Source organism: Pyricularia oryzae, chromosome 5, assembly GCF_000002495.2.
Source record: "Pyricularia oryzae 70-15 chromosome 5, whole genome shotgun sequence".
Classification (NCBI taxonomy): Eukaryota; Fungi; Ascomycota; class Sordariomycetes; order Magnaporthales; family Pyriculariaceae; genus Pyricularia; species Pyricularia oryzae.
This window is the reverse complement of record NC_017852.1, coordinates 859651-883544: the sequence shown is the minus strand read 5'-3', so window position 1 is coordinate 883544 and position 23894 is coordinate 859651. Positions and strand designations below refer to the sequence as shown.

Sequence of the window (23894 nt, the reverse complement as noted above, 5' to 3'; positions counted from 1 at the left end):
CAAAACAAAACAAGGTTATATGTGACCAGGCGCTAGCAAATGACAAGACAACAACAATATGCAGGTTCGACGAGATGTGACCACCCAAACAAAACCCCGCACAAATCCTGCCCTGCCCAGTCCGGGGTTTTCATACGTTGCCGAGGGAAAAATGCGACCTTTACCAGTTGTCATATTGATGACAAGCTTCTTCTCCCTCCACAAGACTACCCCGAAAGACATTTTTACTCCGACTTTTGTGATATCGCGTGCCTTGGGGGACCCTGGTAACTTGAACTGGCGGTGCGAACCCACCCACTCGGGCCTTGTGACGGATGCTAGCGCCGTGGCGCTCGTCATCCCATGCAAGACATCTGCACAAACAATCCGACAATGTGACGAATGACAGTCGTACAGTAGAAAACTGCATCGTTGGTGTGGGTAGGAATATGCTGTACTAAAAGGGGAGGTCCAACGGGAAAACATACGACAACATAATCTAGATCTAGACAGAAAATGGTATGTTAGTCCTCGATAAATCCTCTGCATCCAGCATCAGTCGCGCATGGCAATTACGAATTAGATGTATTGCAAGACGGATTCTTCTGGTTCTATACTGGCTCATGTTATTAGATTTCTTTCTTCCACTTGTAATATCATTTCCCTCTTGGCCAAGTACACATCCCGTCTTGAATCGATTGGCGAGCCGCCATGTCCAGATCATCACTTGGCCAAACCACCTTCCGGATGGGGTGGGAGCGCGTGACCGGCCTTTGGGGTGTTGAGCGGTCACACTCGCGAAACTAGAAGAGATCAACATACTCCTTCGGCCGCAAATATCGGCCACCTCGGGGTCTTTGTTGTGAGGGGTTGAAAAACCGGGCGTGCTGTTTGGTTGACAAGATTGTCCATGCAGTGACATCAACCATTTTCACGCAGCCTCGCCAAGGCCGCTGCTATCCCGTCGCTGAGCTGCTCCTTGTTCTTTGGAGCAGCTGCTTCGGTAGCACCAGCGCTGCCGCTACCGTCATCGACTCCTTCTGTAGCGTTTGTATCCTCGTTCTGCACCGCACTGTTGGTTTCCATGCCAGACATCCTCCTCGACTCCTCGAGTGCAGCTTCGAGCATGGCATCCTCGTCGTCCACATCGGCGATGTTCGGGTTCCAGATCTGAGTCTGGCTAGGAATGCGTGCCTGCTGCGTCGCTCCCGCGCGGCTGCCACCTACGCTCTCCCTCAGCGGCACCGCGGCGGGACCCTTCTTCCTCCCGGCCCCGGCCTTCTTGACCCTAAACGGCTGCTCCACCACCTTGCACCATGCCTTGACCTTGCGCTCACCCCAGCCGCTGACGGCAGCGACCTGGTCCGGGTCGGCGTTGATGGCGTTCCTCAGGCTGCCAAAAGTGCTGACCAGGGCCACGGCGTCGGACTTGTTGATGGCGCGTGGCACCGTCACGAACTCGACCAGCTTCTCAGCGTAGCCGGTTGATGGGGGAGCGCGGATGGCCGCGAAGCTGGCGTGCTCGTATGACTTGTACAGCTCCAGGTAGCGGGCTGCCTCGTGCGACGACCAGCACAACATCAGCGTCACGTCGTTGACCAGCGACGTCTTGGACAGCTCCCGTAGCGCCTCCTCGTGGTTCGGTATGTCGACCATGGTGAGCAGTATGCGCATGTTGAACTTGCCCTGCAGGTTGCGGATACGAGTGTAAATGTACTCTGGGTGCAGCCTGTGGTACTTGAGGCTGTACGACGAGGACGAAGAAAAGAGGTAGCAGGGATTCATCAGCTCAAACTCTTGGTAGGTCCTCCTTAAACGTCTGTTTTACATGACTCCTCACTGGCGAAATCTCGCACATGCATAACTTTACCTTAGGAATAGGGCACATGTCGTCAAGCCAAGCACATAGTCCGCTGGAATATCGCTGTATTCCCAGGGCACCGACTTGATCCACTCGAGCACAGGGTTGCTCTTCTGCCTAGGCGACACAAGAATCGAGGACCCGGACGATTTGGACGGGAGTGCCTGCGGCGTCGGCTGCACGATCTTGGCGGCGCCGCCATTTGCAGCCGGCGGCGGAGCTTTGTCGACTCGCTGCGGAGTCGGCTGCTGGATCCTTGACGAAGCTCCTCCTGCTGCTACACGTTGGGCCTGTGCCTGCTGCTGCTGCTGCTGCTGCTGCGGCTGTGGCCGAGCACTGCGCGAAGGCCCAGCATCAACCCCTGCAAGGGCCTGAATAAAGTCATCGTCGGCTCCGAAATCATCGTCGTCCATGACTGGGTGCTGACCGACGAACTGAAACGCTTTCTTCTTTGAAGGTTGAACGGCAGACACGGGTGTGCCATCAATTTGTGGAGACAAATGAATGACTTGGAGCTGCACCCGCACAGACCATGAGACCCTGGCCAAGAGTGGAGACATATCCCTGTCGGTATGATCTCATTCATCGATCTTAGCAAGATCTCAACCTCCACCATAACACTGGCCTTTGGCCACAATTGTCCGTCAAAACTTGTAAATGATTTAAATACAAAAGAGAACTAGAACTAGGTTTATGTCGTAAGTGAGTGAACAAAAGAAAAAGTGAGTCGAGAACATTTCCCATTCCATGTCCCCATCGTGTTATCGTAACAGTAAAACTTCCAAGTCGTAAACACATCAGCCCCACATCTCCATATACCTTTCATTGGTATCATGACGTGACGCTCAAGACTGGAGACATCATTCATTCTTGTAATACAAACTTCTGGACGTCAGAAATACCCAACATCGAGCATCCGTCTTGACCAACTAGAGTCTAGTCAAGATCCTCTCTTGGCAAACCATCGCTGTCACCGCACCCTGTCCGTTGCCTCTTCGTCAACGATTCATGAATAGCGCATAGCGCACGTAGCCATGTGTTAATCATAGTTTCGGCAGCTCGAGAGTCGTCTGGCGACAAGCGCATGGACTGCTCTGAAACTAGTTGTTCCCGCAGTCTCTCGTAGGCCTCGATCATGACCCAGACCTGCAGTTGGGACTGGGTGGTACTGGACGAGCGACTTGCCCTCTCGTGTATTGTCGACGAGAGTTCTCGAGTGAGAAGCTCAAGGCATATCTGCAAGCCGATGCTCGTCTGCGCGGGGCTGCTCGGTGCTTTGGGTGGGTCCCTCGGATGCTCAAAAGGTTTCACCGGGGCTGATGTAGGCTCCTCCATACAGAACGATGTTGGCCTGAAGTAAATGGTTTCGTCGTCAAATGAGACGAGCGTGCCAGCTTCTGACACTGGTGATTGGCCGCCTCGTTCGAGGGGTGGCGGCGAGCCAACTGATGACAAGTCACTTCGGCTCCGCCATCTTCCGCTCGGGACGGAGCCGACCGATGACAGGTCACTTGGACTGCGCCACCTTCCGGTCGGGGGTAAATCAACCGACGAGAAGTCACTCGGACTGCGTTGTCGTCCGGGCAGGGACGAGTCGACCGATGACACATCACTTGGACTACGCCATCGTCCGACCTGGGGTGGGTCGACCGATGTCAAGTCACTCGGACTGCGCCATCTTCCGGGCAAGGGTGAACTGATTGTTAATTCACTTCGGCTGCGTTTGCGTCCGGGCAGAGGTGGTAGGCTCCTCCCCTGCAAGTGACGGAGGCCTGGTAGGGGTGCTGAGCGTGGGCTTCGCCAGGGAGAACTTTTGGTCGACCGTTCAAAGTCCAAAGAGCCTACCTCGGCACTTTGTCGTTTGAGTTGACGCTTCATGCGTGCCGCGGTGCCCTCAAGCTGTCCTATACGGAAAACAGGGGTTTTTGCGTGTGTCCGGAGCCTGGCCGACTCGGTCGAGGTGATAGAGTCCGGTGTGCTGTAGTGAGACTCCATCTGCGACCTTCGCTCTAATCTGTGGACTCCTAGGTGGGCAAACTCGGGTATTATGTCGACCATGCCATCTTTGTGCTCTGGGCATCCGATCGAGGGCGATCGGTGAAGATAATCCGCCCACTTCGCATCGCTCAGATCAGGCTGAGGTGGGATAGTCTGAAGGGGTGGTGTGCGTGCCCGATCCCATAATCTCGTTCCACGGGAGGCTTTGCTTTTGACGGGACTCGGGCTTGCGGCGGGGCCGGTAGTATCAGTGGAAGGTTGTTGTTTCGGCTGCTTCAGACAGGGCTTCTGTAATCTCTTCCTCGGACGTAGTGCCTCCAGGGTATACTCGCCATGGGGAGGCGGGCGCGGGGCGACGAGTGAAGCATTGGCCATCTTGGTGAAGGAAAGCCTTTAACTTAGGCGGAAGATGCCGTGATGCAATGGAATTGGCCAGAGATGATGTATCACTGAACAACGGATCGAAGAAAAAAAAACGGCCTCGGGTGAGCAGTCCCTCATATAAACATGAATCTTAGGCGAGATTCTGCTGGATTGGGAAACAGGATCTGGAAGGGTGGGAGCTGATGATAAGGGAAATCCACAGCTCGGAGAAGGACGTTCGGGATCTTGAAGAATGGGATTAATGCCAAATATGACCAGTACCGGGTAATGGCCTATCCAACATGTGATCGGAACCAATAAGCGTGGCTTTGTCTGGCTGGGTACATGCAACTAACTAGGTAGACCTGGACTTGCCAAACCAACGTCGTCGAATTCTAGAGTCGTCGATGCATTATAACAGAGAATCAGTAGTCGGGTGTGGCTGGCAAGCCGGCTTGCTGCTTGCTGCGAGTTTAATCACCACCCAAGCTACCAACACCAAAACCGGATTGTGGCAGTGGGATGGATGCCCACCTCGCATGTCATCAGCATGAAAAAGAAGACAGGGGTGAGCTTCCCGCATCTGCCAGCTAACATAGGAGTGCAGGCACTAGCCTTGGAACCCTTGTTCCAATCGGAAATGTCGGTCCACCCAAACTAAAGCCATTTGTGGATTGGGCCTGGGGAAACAAACAGCTTGCGCTGGTTGGTCTCCATGGTATTGGGATTATGGTATCTCCGCACAAAGAAATCGTGAGAGCTGAGGCCTCACTCAAGCCAGTTCGTTCTCGCAAACATAGCACCTGGAGGCTGCAAACTTCTGAAAAAGCACCACAGCACTGTCTGCCGAAACGCGGGTAAGCAAAGCTCGAGATCGGCCCACTTTATTCTGGCCTCCATTGTTTGTTTGTTCTACTGCAAATGGGTTGTAGGTAGATCAAAAGATCAACAAGTATGGATATGTCAGATGAGTTGACGGGCATTCCGTGCTGATGTCGCGTCACTCAGCTTTCAGCTTGCGTGTCATGGAGAACAATATTGAAAGGCGTGCAGATGTCAGCGCAAATAGCGGTGGCAGAGGAGAAAAGAAAACAACCAACAAAAAAGTCGGCCACTTGTTTTCATCGGTGCTGTTGGCACGTCCATAATGTCTCGAGTTTAGCCAGCACTAACAAACTTCTTTCGTGTTGTTTCCACTCGAAAGGCTGGGTGATGGATCGCACAGAGAATTGATCTCAAGATAGCTCATTATGTTTTAGACACCTGACCGCCCATGAGGAGCGTGATTCAGCGATTGTGGTTGGGTTGTTGTAGAAGTACCGTACGCAACGTACGGTAGGTGTCGGAAATCGGGATGGTTTTTTTTTTTCTTTCTTCGTGCAATCTCTGCACATCAGTCTGCACGCCCCGGGACTCCGACGTTTCCCCGCTATTGGCAGACTCCTTGATAGTATTCATGCCGTCCGTATATTAAATCTAGGAAGCCTGACCCTGAAGAAGCGGGAGGAGGGCGATCTTGGTCCTCGATTGGAGCTGGGGCTGGCGCGATCTGCCGTGAAAGCGCATGCATAGACGTGCCGAGACTCGAGAAGTGGTGGAAAAAAAGGATTCAAGTACTGTATGTAGGTACCTAGGGAAGGAATGCCCTTGTGCAAGCTTTTTTCGTGACTCGTTTCATTCAAAATGATTGGAGAGGCTGGGGTCTGGCACTTTGATAAGAGGTCTCATACTTAGATCAAAGGCAGTTAGTATACGTAAGTTCATAAGCCCCAAAGCAAAGGCGCCTGGACCATGCAATCGTCCAACATAAAATTTCACATCATGTTGGATTCCATTGAGCTTCATTTCAAATCCAGCGTGTCCAAAATGCACTGACCCCAGAGGCTGTGCAGCCAGACAGGGCTGTGAATTAGCTCAATGATTGCTTGTCTATGTACTCCGCACTGTAATCCAAACAAGTGACAGCCTAACGGGAGGGGTAGCGTCCAGGGTCTTGCTTGCACTGACTTGCAGAGCAGATCATTGGCAATGACATCAACGCGAAATTCAATTCCATCCACACGGCCTCTGATTCGCGCCGAAACTGGTCAAACATAGCGCACGAGCCAAAAGTCCCCTGCCAGACCGGGTAATTAACCTTTCCCACCGTACCTCTTAGGGTCCTAGCTCTCGACCGCATGGATTGATGCTCTTGCTTTCGTCCCAAATCACCCAGTTGACTCAATTGAATACCACACACAGCATTGTCGGGAATATTTTGAGAACAATCATGGCTTGTGCTATGCAGAGCTGATCGGGAGCTTCCCGCCACATGCATTCACCCGACGGCCAACAAACCACGTCAAACATCTAAACATGAACATGAACACAGCGACCGTTTCATTGGCCGTCACCCCGACGGTGGTGTCGACTTTCGTGACCCATGTGAGTGCAGCAACAAGCTCCACAGAGCTTCAACTTCTCCATCGAGTCCCGGCCCACTGCCCACTGTGTGGTGTCGAGCACCACATATCTCGCTGGCTCAAGTGAGAACTAGATCTAGATCTAAAGGGTATACACAAGGTGCACAACCCAGGATACAGCAGCTGACATCGCATCATTGCTCCCTCTCGCAGTTCTTGAATCGCAAACCCTTGCGTAAACGTCCGACTGCGCATCTTCCATATGATGAGGGTTTGCATCTCATCAAGGCCTTTCTCGAGTTTGCCTCAAAACACACCGTCGAAGAACTCCAAGCCTTCACAGCCCAGTGGGTTCCGCATCCCCAATGGGTAAAAGTCGAGGAGATAAACATCCCAGAGCCTCAGTCGCTCCGGGCAGCCTCCCTGATCGAGGAGCAACTCGGGCCCGAGGGTATCCGCGCAGTGGGCGGCACCAAGTGGTGGCAATGGCGCAAGCCAAATAGCCCCCTCCGGGCCGAATGGATCGAGATGCGTTCCGACTACCGCCGGAGGAAGGGGGATACTCAACCCTGCAAACGGATCATGCTGTACGTACACGGAGGTGCCTACTTCTTTGGCAGCGTCGATGAGCATCGATACCAGATCCAAAGGCATGCTCGAAAGCTCAAGGCACGAGTCATCGCGCCTCGTTACCGTTTGGCGCCCCAGTTCCCCTTCCCATGTGGTATCCAGGATTGTCTGGCTACTTACCTGTACCTGCTGGAGGCTGGCCACACGCCCAACACGATTATACTTGCGGGTGATTCCGCTGGAGGTGGCATGGTCCTCTCTGTTCTGGTTACTCTGAGAGACCGTGGGATTGCTCTGCCAGCTGGCGCGGTACTTATAAGCCCCTGGGTGGACTTGACTCACTCGTTTCCCAGCGTTGCCATCCCTGCGGATCTGGACTACGTCCCGCAGTATGGATTTCACCACAAGCCTTCGGAGTCATGGCCACCGCCGAATACTGAGGATGTCAGGAAGATGAAGGCCGCCAGGGCTGGTAGCAGCGGAGAGTCGGAGAAAGGTGGGTCAATATTTTAGGAGAGGTCCGGCGTTGCTTGCTCAGGGCTGACGATGCTACCGAATTTAGGCGACACGAACTTGACAGACACTGCAGCAGCAGAGGACAACCAGACTCGGCTCTCGGTGACCATCAATGGCAAATCAGTGCAGGTTGAGGAGCAAATTCAAGTAAGTATCAGCTTTTGAAAGCTCTAAACTGTTTCAAAACTAACAAACCTTCTACAGATGTATACAACGAACGATCTGCTCAAACACCCGCTAGTGAGCCCGATAATGCAGCCTACACTTGGTGGTCTTCCTCCGCTATTCATCATGACTGGCGGCGGCGAAGTGCTTCGTGATGAGCAGATTTATCTTGCTCACAAGTGTGCAAATCCGAGCAAATACATGCCCCCCGAATCCCTTCTCACCGATGCCGACAGGGCTTTGATAGAACATTACAAGCCCACCGACGTTCAGCTACAGGTCTGGGATGACATGTGTCATGTTGCTCCAACCCTCAGTTTCACCCGGCCAGCCAAATTCATGTATCGATCTATCGCTCAATTCGGTGCCTGGGCTCTTGCGGTGAGTCCACGAGACGTCTACATACGGATGAGTCTTCTCTGAGTTGTTACTGATGATAATCTTTTTGGTTAGCGCGCACAAAGAACCGAGATAGATATTCTTGTCGACGATGACGTATCGGTCATTTCTTCGTCCTCCGAGTCTGGTGGTGAAAATGGACGTAGCGGTAGCCTAAACGCGCATGTAGGTTCTCTGGTCCTAGAATAACTATGTGCTATACGTGGAAATCCCAACTGACGAGTGAACAGGGTGAAAATTCTTCCCTGACGAAAGATAAGCCAGGCAGAATTGGCAAAGCTGGCGACCCTTTGCCGCACTTTCAGGACCACATGATCCGGCAGAGGGTTGATAGACATGGACACGTCTATCCACTGGCTCCAGCTTCGGAGCTCCCGGGGTGCTGCATGGACCGTGATTTGGTCGGGATAGCCAAGGAAGGGCCAGTTAGCAAGTGGCTCGAAGCCAATAATCGGTTTGCCAAAAAGTACAGCAACGCAGCCAAAAAAGTTCAAAAGAAACGCATGAAGCAGGCTGAAGCCGGGTTTGAAAGCTTTGGCGTCGGAGAGCATCCACCCCCGAGTGCCTTGGCTGGGAGGAGGAGGATTGGGGCCGACCTTTCGGAGAAGAAAAAGACGCGCAGCATGGGATTGTCGCTGTGGTCTCTCTGGGGATCTAAACACGACGAGCTCACAGTTAGCAGAGAAGAGAAAGCGGATTCACCCGAAACAAAGGCTCCAGCGCCGGAAGAGGGCACCGGTGCCCGTAAGTTCTCGGAACTCCAGCGGCAGGAGGGCGCATCCTCGACCCAGTCGCCCAGCCAACAGGGAGTCGCGGCTGCCAAGGAAGATAATCAGGCTAGTGGTGGCCACGAGCCGGCCGAGGCCGAGGCCACGCCAGTCGCCAACTTGATTGCACAAAGACGAGAGAAAGAGGCCGAAGCGGCCGGCGGATCTGGCCTGCTTGCCGTACCAGACGCAGCGACTGGTGCCACCGGGAAACGTCCCACCGTCGACGGGATCTCAGTCCCCTTCTCACTGAACAAGGAGGCAGAGACGGCGAGCATGATGACCTTGACATCCGTAATGGATGCTGGCGCCGCGCCTGGGCAATCGGCACGACCGATGAGCCCAACGACGACATCATCGATCAAGGACCTTAACAATGCACAGAGAAGCCGACCGACAACTTCGGAGAATGTAGGAACAGCAGTTGCGGATGGCACTACGCTCAACGCCAAGGATCAGGCGGGACCGCCCGAAGACAACACGCTTGCATCGCCGGGCATCTATGAGACGCCAATGTCTTCGCCTAATCTGGACGGACGCCCACAGCTGGAGAAGTTCATCACCGCTGATGAAGGTCTACCCAGGCACCACTGATACAACTCAACTAAACTTCTCCTTTGTCATTTTAAATCAGCTTGCTATCTTATCGTAATGCTTACTGTGTTCGACCACAGTTTGCAATCTTTTCTTTGATTTTCAGCCTGCCCAAAAAAAGAAAAACAATAGGCTTGCTCGACACTTTCATTGGAAATTGATGTCTGGAAAACGGAACACATCCTATTGCGTAATAGTCCTAATAAGGGAAATTTTTTGATTTGTACAATTGTCTAAACTAGCTTAATACTTGCTAGTATAATAATACAAGTTTTCATGAGTTGTCGGTCTCGCTCTATATGTGTTGTACATTTGGCTGCTTTTCCCATCCACGGTAGCTTACCAGCACCCGCATTGCCAGCGCTGGAGAAATGAGTTGCCGAGATTGCGTGAAAAACGCCGGTACTTGTATTCGCTCAATACAATAAGCCCCCAACTCCAGTAGCTTTGTTTTTTTTCTTGACGACACGGCCCCGACCCGTCGTCTTCGTATCCTTCCAATAGCTCTTCAATCAAAGCCGTTCTCGGCCTTCCACCTGCTCAGGTAAAGCTCAGCGCTCCTGGGGCCGGCCTGTCCTTGGCCCTGGTAAGAGCCCGAGCCGAAAGTGGGACCCATCTTCTTGGTGACGAAGGGAGAGAGCTGTTTGGTGTTGATTTTGTCCTTGTTAGCAAAGGAGCCGTTTCCAAAAGGTTTCCATGCAGGAATGCCATGGAGGAAAAATTGGCAGCCAGTTCAAAGGTATAGCAAAGAGAGTGTAGAGTAGAGAATGCAAAAGTACAAAAAACATACCTTGAACTCGTCCAGGTTCTTTGGCACAACGTACGTCCTGACCTTGTCAAACTCGACAATGTAGCCTCCGTGCTTTGTGTGCCGACCCATAGATCCCGAACCCGTTCCCTTGTAGAAGCCCTTGTTGGCGTCCTTGGTCGTCAACCGGAACTTGCGGAAGACTCCCTTCATGAGAAGGCGTTGTGTTGGCTGCATTTTTTACTTCTCTGTTGATGTCGATAAATGGACGGTTTCGTGCGGATCAAAGCAGCTGCTATAGCTTTAGTCGTCTGACTGCCGCCCTGCCTGCCTGCCTGGTTTCGCTGCCGGACGTCGAAGTATTTTGTTCTGGTATCGTTTTTGCGGCGGTAGTTGAATGCGACGAGCCAAATTGAGACTCGGCGACGGGGCGGGCGCAAACGCGTTTTCCGATCCCCTGCCGCCGGGGGTCGGCTCTCCGTCACTGAGCTTTCTCGGTGGGTCCAGCTTTGCTGCAGGGTCCACTAAAAAATTGTCTTCACCGCCTGCGGAACAAAAGTTGCCGTTGAGCTACCCCACTGTCCGGCAGAAAAAAATAAGTGGTAGGAAATTCGCCCATCCCCAGCCATGCGTAGCTCCGACAAAAGGGAAAAACCCCCATAGACCCTTGGTGAGAAGGCAATTCGCGTCCACGGCAATCCCGTCAACATACCAAAGACGCAATGCCCGGACGACAGTCTCACGGACGCTCGCTGCTCGACCAGCACAAGGGCAAGGGCAAGGGAAAAAAGCCACAGCAGCAGCATCAGCAAGGGGGGCGCAAGCCTGGCTCCCGCGCCACGGCGCTCGACGCCTTTGCCATCGCGGCCAAGGAACTACCGACAAAGTCCGGAATCCGGGGCACCAGGGCACGCGACCTCGACTTTGAGCCCAACCAGCGAAAGCGGGGACGGGACGACGAGGACGAAGAAGACGATGAAGATGGCGATGACGACGACGAAGACGAGTCGGCGGAGCGGCGCAAGAGGGCAAAGAGGGCCGGTGGCGACGACGATGTCGAGTACGGCAGCGACAGCGAGGGCAACGAGTTCATGATGGGCGAGGTGGGCGAGGACGACGACTCCGAGATCGACAGTGACGAGGCGTTTGGGGAGAGCGACGAGGATAAATTCAACGGGTACACGTTCCGGGGCAGTAGCTCAAACAAGAAGCCTGCCAAGAGGAAGTCGAAGAGGGATGATGACAGCGACGAGGATGATGAAGAGGAGGATGATGAAGATGATGAGGATGGGTCGTCACTTGGCGAGGATGCAATCGACTTGGCAGCGGCACTGGACCAGATGTCTGACGATGACGAAGGTTCCGAAGGAGACACCGAGTCTGGGTCGGAAGAGGGCGATGACGGTGACTCTAGCTCCGACTCTTCCATGTCTGACGATGACGACCAGGACCCGTTGAAGCTGGATGCGCTGCAGAGCCTCGCTAGTGGCTTTGCAGGCAACATAGACGATGATGAGCCGGTTAGCAGAACCAGCGGCAAGGCAAAAGTCAACCTTAGTGACCTGACCTCGACAGCCACCAAAGAACCAAGCATGAAGAAGACGCTCAAGCAGCTGCACAAATACTCCAAGGCGGTAGACAAGCCCGGGAGCTCGCAAAAGCTAGATGTGCCGTTGGCCAAACGACAGCAGGACCGTCTCTTGCGTATCACTGCCGCTGAACAGGCACACAAGACTCTCGACAGGTGGCAAGACACGGTCAAGAACAACCGCCGAGCCGAGCACCTTGTCTTCCCCCTGCCGGATACACAGCACGACGCCGGCCTCAGCAAGACAGAACTCGCCCCGCTCGACAAGAAGAGCGCGGGCAACGAGCTGGAACAGACTATCCTTTCAATCATGGAGGAGAGCGGCCTCGGACCCAGCACAAAAGCGGAGCGCAATGCCGACGCTGACGGGGCAGTGACTCAGTCCATGACCCATGAAGAGCGGCAGGAGCTGCAGGCCCAGCGAAGGCGCGAGCGAGAGCTCAAATCACGTGAGCAGGCCAGGGCGGCGCGCATCAAGAAGATCAAGAGCAAAGCTTATCGTCGTGTGCACCGCAAGGAAAAGCAAAAGGCCCTCGAGCTCGGCGAGGATGGCGAGGGCGAGCCGCTCGACTCGGAAGAGGAGCGAGAGGCGCAGCACCGCGCGCGGGCGCTGGAGCGTGTTGGCGCGAAGCACCGCGACAGCAAGTGGGCAAGGTCGACTAAGAAGGCTGGCATTGCGGGCTGGGACGAGAACGCACGCACAGGTCTGATAGAGATGGCACGTCGTGATCAGGAGCTTCGCCGGCGGGTCGAGGGCCGAGGCAAGTCTGGCGATGGTGACAGCGAGGAAGATGATTCGGAAGAAGACAGTGGCTCGGACGATGATGAAGGACGTAGGAGGCTGCTCCTCGAGCTGGAGAAGGTAGAAGCTGCTCAAGATGAGCCGCAGTCCGAGTTGATGAAGATGAAGTTCATGCAACGCGGCGAGGCGGTTCGGAAAGAGGCCAACGATGCGTTGGTAGCTCAGCTTCGCCGGGAACTAAACTCGGAAGACGAGGCCGATGAGGATGAGGAGGAGGAACCGACAGAGATTGGGCGCCGGGTTTATGGTGGTGCCAACACCATTCAACCCAAGTCGAAGAAGAGCGCTCTTGAATCATCAAAAGCCCGCGATGATCAGCCACAAAAGTCGAAACCCGCCTCCTCGAAAGTCAACCCATTCGTGTCGGCATTCTCAGCTCAGGCCGACGAATCGGAACCCGGGGCGGCCGGCAGTTGGTCACGCGCCGGTGCTTCCAAAAAAGCAGAAGGAAAGTCGGACAAGCGAAGAAAGGCAGCCGCCGGCGGAACAGAGGACGCACCTCTGGACATTGACAACACCGTCATGGCGAAACAGGTGGTTGTCAAGGCCAAGAAGCCCAAGACGGCCACAGGCACCACCATCACCTCCACGGCTGCCGATGCCGACACCTCGGACTCCGAGGCCGAGGCTGAGCTGCACATGCCCCTCGGGATCCTGGACAAGGAGCTCGCGGACCGCGCCTTTGCCGGCGAGGATCTCGTCGCGACCTTTGAGCAGGAGAAGACGGCCGTCGAGGAGGAGGACGACGACAAGGTCATCGACAACACCCTCCCCGGCTGGGGCGCCTGGAGCGGCGCGGGAGTCAGCAACAGGCAGAGGAAGAACCAGAAGAAGTTCCTGACAAAGGTCGAAGGCGTCAAGAAGAAGAACCGCAAGGACGCCAAGCTCGAACGGGTGATTATCAGCGAGAAGCGTATCAAGAAGGTATGTGATCAGCAACCGAGGGGAGAACCTGTATTTTTGACTCCTACGAATTGAAGCGCTAACCATGTCCCCAATCTTTTGTTTTCTTCTGCAGAACGACAAATACCTCGCATCACAACTACCGCACGAGTACGAAAACAAGGACCAGTATGAGCGGTCGCTGCGGCTGCCCGTTGGACCCGAGTGGACGACTAAGCAGACGTTCCAGAACGCGACCAAGCCTAGGATCCTGATGAAGCAGGGCATCATTGCGCCCATGGCCAAGCCCATGTCACGATAAAAGTTGTGTTGGAACAGAAAAAGACCTCAGAGGCGGTTCTGTTTTGATGAGATACTTCGATATTAAAAATATATATATATACCCTTTGGCTGGTTTGCTGTTTGGTTTGAGCATAGCTATACGTGAAATTTACTCAAATAATGCCTCATTACGCTGAATTCTCTTTGTTGTGAAGATAGCCGTCGCCGTATTCACGGTTCGGTTTGGGCGTGCTGTGGCTAGGATTAACGTGGGGGAATTTACTTTTGCCTAATGGTTTGGTCGCAGGGGGAAAAGCACGAAGCAACGGGTAATATAAGAAAGTCTGGTTCAGTATCGATATAGTACAGATGGCACGTTCAAGATAGTACAGTGAAGAGACCAAAGAAATAGAAACAAGTAAAATCCGCTGACATGTTCTTTTCCACGGCCGGAATATCCGCCAGCCGCACGAAAGCCAACGCCTGAACACCGAAAATGGACAAAGGTATAGACCCAACCTCGGGCAACAAAAAAATAAGATGGGCCGGGATATTTGCACCTCCTCCCTCGGACGCCCCTCTCAAGAATGGGATATTGACAAAAGAAAAGTGTGAATAAAGTTCGCGTGTGACAAAGCTCTTGTGAGACTTAGTCTAAGAAACCGTGGCACATGTCGGAAAAACTCTCCGTGGGTTAAATTCCATGGCTTATAGTTAGTTGATGGGCTGTTTAGCTGTCGCTGGACTAGCTGCCAACAGTGTATGTGAGTTCAGATATTGCCCGAAGTGCTTTTCTCAGGGCTTCAATATCAAGTCGGAACTCCCTGTGCCATGAGCTCGACCAAGCTGGATCCCTTGGAGACCCCATTCATGGTTGGCCGTCAAGTTTTGACCATGGCCCAGTTATGAACCCTTCAGATGGGGGTTGCGTAAAAGGCCAGAGCGATAATAATGTAAAGCCCGAGCAACATGGCTCCCTCCAGGTAGTTGGACTTGCCGTCCTGCACTGTGTACGTAACAACGAGTACTGAGAGCGCAAATGCAACTGTCTGGAAAGTGTCGAAGCGCAGACTCATGGGCGTGTCGTCCAAGGCGACCCAGGCAGTAATGACCAGCGCTGGGGTAACAAGCAAGGCGATCTGGATGCTAGACCCGATAGCGACACCCATGGCGAGATCCATCTTGTTGCGAACCGCCACGACACAGGCTGTGACGTGCTCTGCGGCGTTACCCACAATAGGGATCAGGATCAGACCGATGAAGGAGCGCGAGAGGACGCCCGTCTCAACGATGGGCTCAATAGACTCGACAAGGTAGTCAGCCGAGAAAGAGATGACAACGGTCACGGCAACGAGGACAATGCCGGCCGCCCACCAAGTCATGTGTTCCTCCTCATCCTCATCCTCGTCCTTGATCGCGTTCGGCTCGGTAGCGTCGATCGCCTCGATATCGCCGTTCTCGCTGGATTCGTGCGTGTCGACGCTGAAAAGGTTCTTATGCGTACGAAGTTGGAACCAGAGGTACATGCAGTAGAGAATCAAAAGGATGATCGATGTTCCGCGTGAAAGAAGGAGAATCGAATCGTCTCTTTCCTTGTCCGAACCATGACCATCTTTGCGCTCGCTGAGAACACCATAGAGCTATCGATATTGTCAGTTTTTTTGCGCTTAAAATACGTGCGTCTTGTGGTTATTCGAGCCCAAGGTATTTGTATAAAGAGATTGCAAGATCGTCTTACTGTGGCGGGAATAATCATGGCGGCGGCTGCCAGAGTCAAAAGTGAGCAGGTCGTCTGAGCGGTACCAGAAGCAAACGCTTGCTCCATGCCGACATCAGTGCCCTCCTCATACATGTTGAACCAGCCGCCCAGAAGGAAGCACATGCCCATGACCAGTAGGAGGTTAGAGAGAATCGAGCCCAGCATCGAGGCCTGCACGACTTCGATCTGCCCTTGTTTGAGGGCAATCACGCTAACCTGGATGCCAGATATAAAATGTCAGCGTCTGCTCTTAACAAGCAAGGCTCGGCGAAACAGTTCAAGGCGAATCGGTGCAGCATGACATACAATCAGCTCAACGGCATTTCCAAACGTGGCGTTAATGAGTCCTCCCAGAGTTTCTCCAAGCTTGACTGAGATCTCCTCCGTCGCAAAGGAGAGAATGGCGGCCAGGGGAATGATGGCCAAAAAGTTTAACGTAAAGACCCACGCCGGGGACCAGTGCATTACGCCCGCAATGATGCCAACGGGCACAAATACCATTAAAATATTAACGGGGCCTGTCATACAAGGCCGACCGTGAGTATAATGCCCATGTTTCAAAGGCCGTTCGATGTGGCCAGTAGATATCTTGGGCTAATACTTACTGCTCAGTAGCGAAATCTTGGTAACGTGCCAAGTGTTGGCTAACGCCTTGACAACAATGTTGGAGCTGTCGTCGCCAGGAGTACGGTGACAGTCCCAGAGGAAGCGCCTCCATGCCGGAATAGCCGGTGAGGAGCCCGGACGTAGGATGAGCGGCGTGTTCTCATCATCGTCATGATAGGAACGGCTTCGGTTACCGTTACCGTTGGTGATGCCGGCACCGGCAGGACCGGTATGGCCATTGGGACCGCTCACCTTGGCCCAATTCGCCATGGCGTTGCGGAGCTCCCGAACGAAATTAACAGAGGCTGTATCGAGGAGAGAGTTGGTAAGGGATTAGCGGGGTGAAATGTACTAGATGATAACTGTACGAGGGTGTATTATGATGATGTTGGCTCTGGTCAGGTGGTGTTGCCAAGGGGTGAGATCATGACCGGATTCGGGGGCGATGATAGTGGCTGTGAAGGTGGAGGTATTGTTGTTGATGACAGTGTGTGAAAGACTAAAGACTTCATCGGGTTCCCTTGTTTTTAATGCGCTAATTCCAAGATGCTGTTTACGGTTGACAACAGGTCTTTTGGAACACCAAAAAAAGGTGCGCTTTCAATGGATTTGAGAAAATAAGGAAACACAGCCACAAATGGTGGGTGCCGTTTGTTGCTATAGTGTTACTTGACAAGTACAGCGGTGAGGGTGTGTGTGTTTGTACGTCGAGGTGTGATTGAGAACCGTCTCTTGTGGGTATGATGATGGAGGTGCGACAGTATAATGCAGGCGCGCCATGCAGGAGGTCATGTCCCTCGTCCCTCAATCGATCAATCCCTTCGACGTCGACTGGGCATGAATGCTGGGCATGAACTGGTTGATTGGGTAGAAGACCAGCGGCGAGAGCGATTTGGACTAGGTCTAGGAAAATAACCCGAGGGAACAAGAACAAATACGGAGTAATAAGAAAAGTTGGCTTCTTCTTGTACTTACACACCATGGGTATTTAGCTGCAGCCACCTGTGCTGTCGGGAAAACCCTTTTTGAGTAAGTCGGGCGTTGGGTCCGGTCGGTCGTACTTTTTTTCGTCTGCTTTATTTTTCTCTGTATTTTTCTTCCCTTATTTTTTTTTCCTCGATTGGAGAAAAAAAAAAAGAGTTGTAATTTGGATGGACAGGTAAGAGAAAGGTAAAGAGGCACTGCTGATCCGAGTCAACCTGATGTTACACTGTACTCAGTTGACTGCAGAGAAAAGCAGACGCGCCGGCACGTGTTGGACAGACGCGCACAGACGCTTCCCTGAGAATTAATTAATTTTGTTTTTTTGTTGATTCTTTTATCCGTCTTGTTTCTTCTCGATTGTGGATTGTGGCAGTGCGGGAACGGGTTTTTTCTTTCTTGGGATGAAGGCGGTTTTTGATGGATTGATCGGACTTGTGTCCTGGTCGATTAGAATTCGGTCTGGGTCAGCCTGCCAAGTAGAAAAAAAAGAGACAAGACTGCCCAGAGCAAGCTTTGAGCCAAGACAAATTCAAATGGAATGGGAAAAGCCAAGACTGACACGGCAGTCGAGCTAAAGAGGCCTGGGTTGCTGGGGGGCACACAAGCGATGCCTGGATTGCCTGGGTAAATGGCTATGGGAAAGTTGGGAAAGAACTTTTGAGTTGGGACGAATTCCAATCAGGGGACTCCCATGGAAGAAACCCAAGCAATAAAGCGACAAAGAAATGTAAGTGCTTGTACGGAGTACAGCGAGAGACAGGCAAGACAGGCAATGGAGTAATGTCCTTTTTTGTCTTGCAGTGGCGCTAAAAGCGAGGTGAGGTCAGCGGCGGGCACTTTCGATGTCAACTTGCGACCCTTTTTTTTTTTTTAACTCCCCTCTCTCGATCCGGACTTTGTTGGCCAAGGTAGGAAAGGTAGTGTATGACTTACTGGCAAATATCAAACAGCACAGCCTCAATCAGTCTGAAAATTTCAAAAGGAGAGTACAGGACAGGACAGGTAATGATTAGACGAACAGTAAGATGGAGAAAGAGAACACGGTGACGATGATGAAAGAGATGGAATTGCTTGAATTGATTGATTCGGTTGTAAAATCAAGAACGGTCTGCAATGAAACATTACCGCAGAAACAAGAACGGCCCCAACCAATCAGATCCCTGGGGGACCAGTTCCCTACCTCTTCCCACCTAGGAAGCTGATGCCCGATCTAGTGGCGTTAGTGCCTAGGTACTCTGTAACTTGCCCCCATTACCACATTGTCGTTTCTCCGTTCAGCTACGCACGTCCCCTTGGGCCTAAGTGTATACCTAGGTACCTACTTGCGCTATTGGAAGTCTGTAGGTACATACACTACCAGAAGAGAAATAGTCCGGTTCCCACCCCCAGGCCAAGAAAACCCAACCGACCGACCGCAGGTTCCCACCCACAAAACGCGCTGCGCGCCTTGCATTCTCCTTTGCCAAGATGTGAAGCAAGCCAAGAATTTTCGGAGAAGAAGCCCACAAGGAACATAAAAAAGCTACCCCCCAAAAAAACAAATCCCTGTCGGTACAGTTCCCGTCCCCCCGGATCCCGCCAGATTTCAACTGTTCTGCACGCCAAGCGTGGCAGTGCAAAGAAATTGTGTCATTGGTCCTCATTGAGAGAGAAATTATGAGGTGAGGGATCAGGAAGGAGGCCTCCCCGTCAACAAGAAAAAGAGACCATCATTTAAAAAGAAAACGGAGAAATCAATTTCGAATGCGAGCGCTTACCGGTAGTTGGATAAAGTGGAAGTAGGGAACATCTCTGGAAAATCTCTCATAAATATAGATAAATAATTATTAGCCCGTGAGAGTACCGTGGAGTGACAATATGAGAAAACTGCCTGCCTACTACCTACCTCTACTGATCACGGTAGTTACCAAAGAAACACAAAGTCAAAGAAAACAAACTACAGATTTACTATAATTCTATCATACGCGGTACCCTTTTCTGCTATATCCCAATTCGACCAAAAACCGGGCCAAGCCCAGGAGAATTACCGCAGAGTTGTAGGAGCTTTCCCCAGTTTCATGTGTATATGGTAGGAAAAAAAAAAAAAAAAAAAAGAAGCTTCAAAGAGCTTACCCCTTACCGTATCAAGGAGCTTCTCCCGTGGTAACGTAGGTAACGCCTGGACCTGCCGCCACCAACCACCCCATGAGCTGCTCAGCCCCCGCACCACCACCAACCTCGTGGTCTGTCTTTTTTTTTTCAGAAGCACATTGTTTGGCGTCAGATTTTTCCCCCTTCTTCCACCCCCTTATCCCGTAAAGTGGTATTTAACTTGTTTCTGTTCTTTTTTGTCGGCTAATAAGTTGAGCACAATACCTTTTTGCCATCATGGAGTGAAACGATGCAACTCCATCCAAACAATGACAAAAATCGAGTGTGGCTTATTTGGCTTGGCATAAAGAAGAAAAAACACTGGCCAAGAAAAACATACTACTTAGAAACAAAATGTATGGCCGATCACGCCACCACTTTTCAGAAAAAAAAAAGGGATTATCAAGCATCTAGGACTGCATGTCAAACGAATCCATTAATCGTGCAGGAGAAAAAAAGGACCAAGTGGCACTAGGAACTAGACTAGTACAGTAAGAAAAGAATTATGGGTTTTGTTACGATGCTGTCTAAGAGGTAGGCTGTGCAGATGCCCATGCTAATTCTAAAATGCTATCCTGAATTCGTCAAAAGCCCTTGGCCCCCTGCGTTCCCGTTCATCTATCTCGTGTGTACCTATGAAGACGTCGTATCCCTTCCCAGCATAAGCTCATAAGGTTTCCCACTACTTGTCAAATCATATGCTCCCATCCACTTCCCGATAGCGAGCCAACCAGTGAATACCACGTTAATAATAAAGTAGAAAAAGATGTAGAAAAAAAGGAGAAAAGAGGGAAAAAAAATGATAAATGCTTATCCAATTGCTGATCCCCATGTAAGAGACAGCATACCCGAAACCCGGCCTCACCAGGTCGGCCCAACAACAACGCCGAAAATGACAACCTCCACTCATGATAAACCAGTGGACTCCTGGGATACTCCGGATGCAATGCTGCAAAATAAAATAATCAACGCGTGGGTATCGATGCGCGAAACCCCCCTCTCTCTTCTCCTCAGAGACCCGCCAGGGCTGTGCAGATGCAGAACAAAAAAAGTTAGCCATCAAATCTCTTGGACCTCTCAAGCGAAATTCGGCCCGTCTCGTCAAAAGTATACAAAACGAGAGGAAACCAGGTTTCGTGTCATAAAGCAAGAAAGCAAGAAAAAAAAGACTTACCGGCAGAGTAAGCCATGTACCAGGTCCTGGAAGCACCGCCGTCCAGGAAGCCTGGGTCGAACTTAGACGACCCAAAGAAGCTGTATGCCATAGCCGGGTTGATCTGTGCATAGTTGCCCATCAGTATTCCCCTCCAGCCCCCTTGCACCTCGTTGATGCGGCCATTGTCGAAGTAGGTAGCCCACTCCTCACGGACAAACTGGTCGCTGCGCGTAAGCGGTGAGAAGGGCATCAGGGGTATCATGTGGATGCCCTGGATAAACTCGATGTTGGCGCCAAAGAAGGTCGTGTGGTCGATCTTGTTCTCGAATAAGATGCCCGCCACCTTGTTGCCCACAAACTCGGCCGGCTGTACCTTGTTGTCTGACGTGTATAGGTAGTAGTACTTGAACGCCCGCGCCTGCGCCGCCAGCTGCAGCTCTCCCCGCGCCTCCATGTTTGCGTCGCCGATGGCGCGTCCCCACATCTTGACGGCGTAAGCCGACATGGCGTCTTCCGAGCTGGATTCTTGGTCCTGATGTCGTAGGAACGGTATGGTTGTGTTAGTTGTCATGACATTGCATAGCCTCAGAGGGGGACCGCCACGAGACTTGAACAGTGGAGGCGACACAAAAGAAAAAAGAAAAGACAACTCACATTCCCGTCCAGAGTATCGTACAGTCCGTGAGCCCAACTGTGCCCGTGGTACCAGTCAAAGTTGCGATACATGGTGAAGAAGCCATCCTTGGCGCTAGGGTTCGCAAAGTCTCTGACCAGCGTGTTGACAAATTCCTTGTTGGCATTACCCCAGGCCTTGTCAATGTGGGCAATCACAGCTGCCGTGTAGACGAAATAGCCATAATGGAAGTGGTGGTCATTGTAGTATGTGTTGCCTGGATGGGTTATGGTCAGCGAAGATGAACTGGAATCGAATCGAAAGATAGGGCAATATCACTGACCGAAATCTATGCCTGGCTGTCCCGTCACATACGAAGCGCTAGACACTATACCACCCCATCGAGTGTCGTAGACGAGCGGAAACTTTTGTCGGTTCTCAGCAAAGATGGCGAATGCTCTCTTGAGCTGGTTAAGCCCCGTCTGAGCGACCTCGGGATTCTTAAGCAGATCGTTGGCGACGATGATGATCGATGCGAACTTGGCTAGAGCCTGTGGGTTTTTGACTGCGGGTTAGTTGCCCTTTCAATGTCCTGTGCCTAAATCACCAACATCCAAAACAGTAACTTACCTTGCCACTGAAGTACATCGAATCCAAGTTCGCCTGGTCAATCATGTTCTGCGCGAGCTCCTGCTGCGCGATCCTGAGCACTGCGATCCTAGCAGAGTTGCCGAGCTTGGAGATCTCGCCCCTCCTACGGTCCCAGGGCAGGAACCCGACGCCCGGGGTCAGAGTCTCCCGTATCGTCCACGAATCCGCCAAGATTCCGCTCGCGAGGCCCTTGGTCGTCGTCTGCAACTGGAGGCCAGTGACCGCCTGGCGCGATGCTTCCGAGAAGCCATCGGCGTGGTGCGGCAGCGCAAACATGAGGAGCTTCGAGCTCGCAAGACCCGCCCGCTTGAAAGTGAACGTGTACGACCCAGAGGTGCCGCTGGTCGTCCCCGAGAGCTCCATCGAAGTGGCATACGCACCGCAGGCCTGGTCGTATATGGCCTCGCCGTTGCCTGGCTCTTTGGCGATTTGAATCGTACCCCAGAACGGCTCTCTCGCCTTAAAGTTCTTGCTGTCGACAACATCGAGAATGAGGGGGTTGCCTGAAGTGTGGCGTGCGTACAGAAGCCACGACTTGCCGTCCTCCAGGAACATCTTGTATTTGACAACGCCCGGCTGAGGGTTCTGATTGGCACGCAAGACCTGCCTGAAGTAAACACCGGAGCTGACAATGGGACTTGCGCCGTTATAGATGCCCGTAATGAACCCCGAGCCCTGGACAAAAGGCATCTTCAGGGTGGGCTGGCTCCCGGGAGTGGCTCGCAACTCGGCCATGGCGCTGAAGGCACAAAGTTCAGTCATTGCCAGCTGAGTCTGAGGCCCCAGCTCCTGGGCAGAAAGAACGATAGAGTGAATTCCAATCGGATTGATGAAGTACTTGGAAGCTTTGGTCTTCGGATCAGGTGGCCCAAAAACTCTTTGGTTGGGTTCTGTGTGGGAGATGGCGAACCCCCAGCTGCCCGTGACACCCTCCCCCTTGGCCCATTGGATCGAGTAAGGGTGAAGAAATGCCGGGCTCCTCATGCCTCCCAGATACATGTTGCTAAAGAACTTGTTGGTGGGATACGGCGCCAACGACGTGATGCTGCTCCGTCCGACTGGATGATCATCGCGGCGTAGAAACTTTGCATGTGGCGGGTTGGTTGAGATGGGCTCTGCGAATATGTTTGGAGCAGCCATCCTGGCGACAGCCGGTCTGGACGGCGACGGGTTTCTGGTTGCGATTGCTGCTGCAGATCGAGCTTGAAGATCGACCTCGAATCTCTCCTTTACCGGAGGAATGGGCCTGGTGAGCAGAGGTGCTATTGTGGCGTGGCCGGTGGTATTCAGCTTGGTGATAACGGTACCCTTGGTATCAGGGGGCGGGCCAGGGCGGGCCGTGATGATCTGTGCAACACCTCCCTCGAGCTCGGTGATCAATACGCCCACGCTAGTTGCCTTGGGCTTCTCGTTGGCTGGCCGGGTCACTGGAGAGCTGCCGGTGGGCGAGGCTACTACACTTTGTGGTGGTGTCGTACTCCTAGCCCCTGGGGCACTGTCTGCGACTTGTCTTTTGGCAGGGTGAGCCGCTGGTGCTGCGTGAGGATGCCGATGTTGGTGTCGATTTTCACTGCCGTCGGATGAGCAACTGGCTACGCCGACCAACATCGTCAGTATAATGTTGAAACGCATATTGATGGCAAGTCCTCGGTTTCCAGAACCGAGTTTTGGCCTGTGTGAGGGCAAATATGAAGGGCTATTGCTACCGGGCGAAAAGAAACTTCACCACTTTCAACGGCCAAAGTCTCGAAGGAAACGAGACTCCTGAGCCATAAAGGTTCCCAAGTTGACTGCATTTTCGTTTTTCTGGGGGTATATGTGCAGTCAAGTAGTTGAGGCCAGAGAGGGAGCGGAGGGAAGTGAAACAACGGACTAGCTGGCATGAGGTCTGAAAAAAAAAAAAAAAAAAAAAAAAAAAACATCGATGCCACTAAGCTAGACCAGGCTGAAGAAAGAGGCAGGGGTGGGGTGCAGAAAGTTGACGACAGGACTGGTGATCTGGACAGACGTGTAGCTGGTATGGATGTCTTGGACTAGACCGGGGGAGGATACCTGTTGGAATGAGATGTTGACTATACA

The 23894-nt window shown here is 52.5% G+C and overlaps 7 protein-coding genes across 7 annotated transcripts; 2 read left to right on the top strand and 5 right to left on the bottom strand.

Moving 5' to 3' along the window:
• Window positions 1–496: 496 nt before the first annotated feature.
• On the bottom strand, window positions 497–2324 carry MGG_14640 (mating-type switching protein swi10). The gene is made up of 2 exons (XM_003717902.1): window positions 1850–2324; window positions 497–1723 (listed from the first exon to the last, which is right to left on the bottom strand). Exons 1-2 carry the CDS (start codon window positions 2251–2253, stop codon window positions 901–903), a joined length of 1227 nt encoding a protein of 408 aa, XP_003717950.1. The 5' UTR covers window positions 2254–2324; the 3' UTR covers window positions 497–900.
• A 452-nt stretch (window positions 2325–2776) lies between these two features.
• On the bottom strand, window positions 2777–4213 carry MGG_14639 (uncharacterized protein; the record flags this gene model as incomplete). The annotated part of the gene is made up of 1 exon (XM_003717901.1): window positions 2777–4213. One exon carries the CDS (start codon window positions 4211–4213, stop codon window positions 2777–2779), a length of 1437 nt encoding a protein of 478 aa, XP_003717949.1.
• Window positions 4214–6273: 2060 nt separating this feature from the next.
• Window positions 6274–9908, top strand: MGG_00998 (lipase/esterase). The gene is made up of 6 exons (XM_003717900.1): window positions 6274–6625; window positions 6817–7669; window positions 7736–7836; window positions 7894–8235; window positions 8308–8418; window positions 8484–9908. The coding sequence occupies exons 1-6, from the start codon at window positions 6557–6559 to the stop codon at window positions 9612–9614; spliced, it is 2607 nt and encodes an 868-aa protein (XP_003717948.1). The 5' UTR covers window positions 6274–6556; the 3' UTR covers window positions 9615–9908.
• Window positions 9801–10807, bottom strand: MGG_00999 (uncharacterized protein). The gene is made up of 2 exons (XM_003717899.1): window positions 10405–10807; window positions 9801–10254 (listed from the first exon to the last, which is right to left on the bottom strand). The coding sequence occupies exons 1-2, from the start codon at window positions 10597–10599 to the stop codon at window positions 10123–10125; spliced, it is 327 nt and encodes a 108-aa protein (XP_003717947.1). The 5' UTR covers window positions 10600–10807; the 3' UTR covers window positions 9801–10122.
• Window positions 10808–10968: 161 nt separating this feature from the next.
• MGG_01000 (small nucleolar ribonucleoprotein complex subunit Utp14) lies at window positions 10969–14120 on the top strand. Its single transcript, XM_003717898.1, has 2 exons — window positions 10969–13676; window positions 13771–14120. The coding sequence occupies exons 1-2, from the start codon at window positions 11085–11087 to the stop codon at window positions 13954–13956; spliced, it is 2778 nt and encodes a 925-aa protein (XP_003717946.1). The 5' UTR covers window positions 10969–11084; the 3' UTR covers window positions 13957–14120.
• A 112-nt stretch (window positions 14121–14232) lies between these two features.
• MGG_11454 (vacuolar calcium ion transporter) lies at window positions 14233–18333 on the bottom strand. Its single transcript, XM_003717897.1, has 6 exons — window positions 18199–18333; window positions 17257–18071; window positions 16281–16586; window positions 15982–16193; window positions 15655–15891; window positions 14233–15556 (listed from the first exon to the last, which is right to left on the bottom strand). The coding sequence occupies exons 2-6, from the start codon at window positions 17261–17263 to the stop codon at window positions 14831–14833; spliced, it is 1488 nt and encodes a 495-aa protein (XP_003717945.1). The 5' UTR covers window positions 17264–18071; window positions 18199–18333; the 3' UTR covers window positions 14233–14830.
• Window positions 18334–19951: 1618 nt separating this feature from the next.
• MGG_01001 (endo-1,3(4)-beta-glucanase 1) lies at window positions 19952–23706 on the bottom strand (the record flags this gene model as incomplete). The annotated part of the gene is made up of 6 exons (XM_003717896.1): window positions 21795–23706; window positions 21540–21715; window positions 21206–21470; window positions 20570–21035; window positions 20244–20344; window positions 19952–19957 (listed from the first exon to the last, which is right to left on the bottom strand). Exons 1-6 carry the CDS (start codon window positions 23445–23447, stop codon window positions 19952–19954), a joined length of 2667 nt encoding a protein of 888 aa, XP_003717944.1. The 5' UTR covers window positions 23448–23706.
• Window positions 23707–23894: the final 188 nt, after the last annotated feature.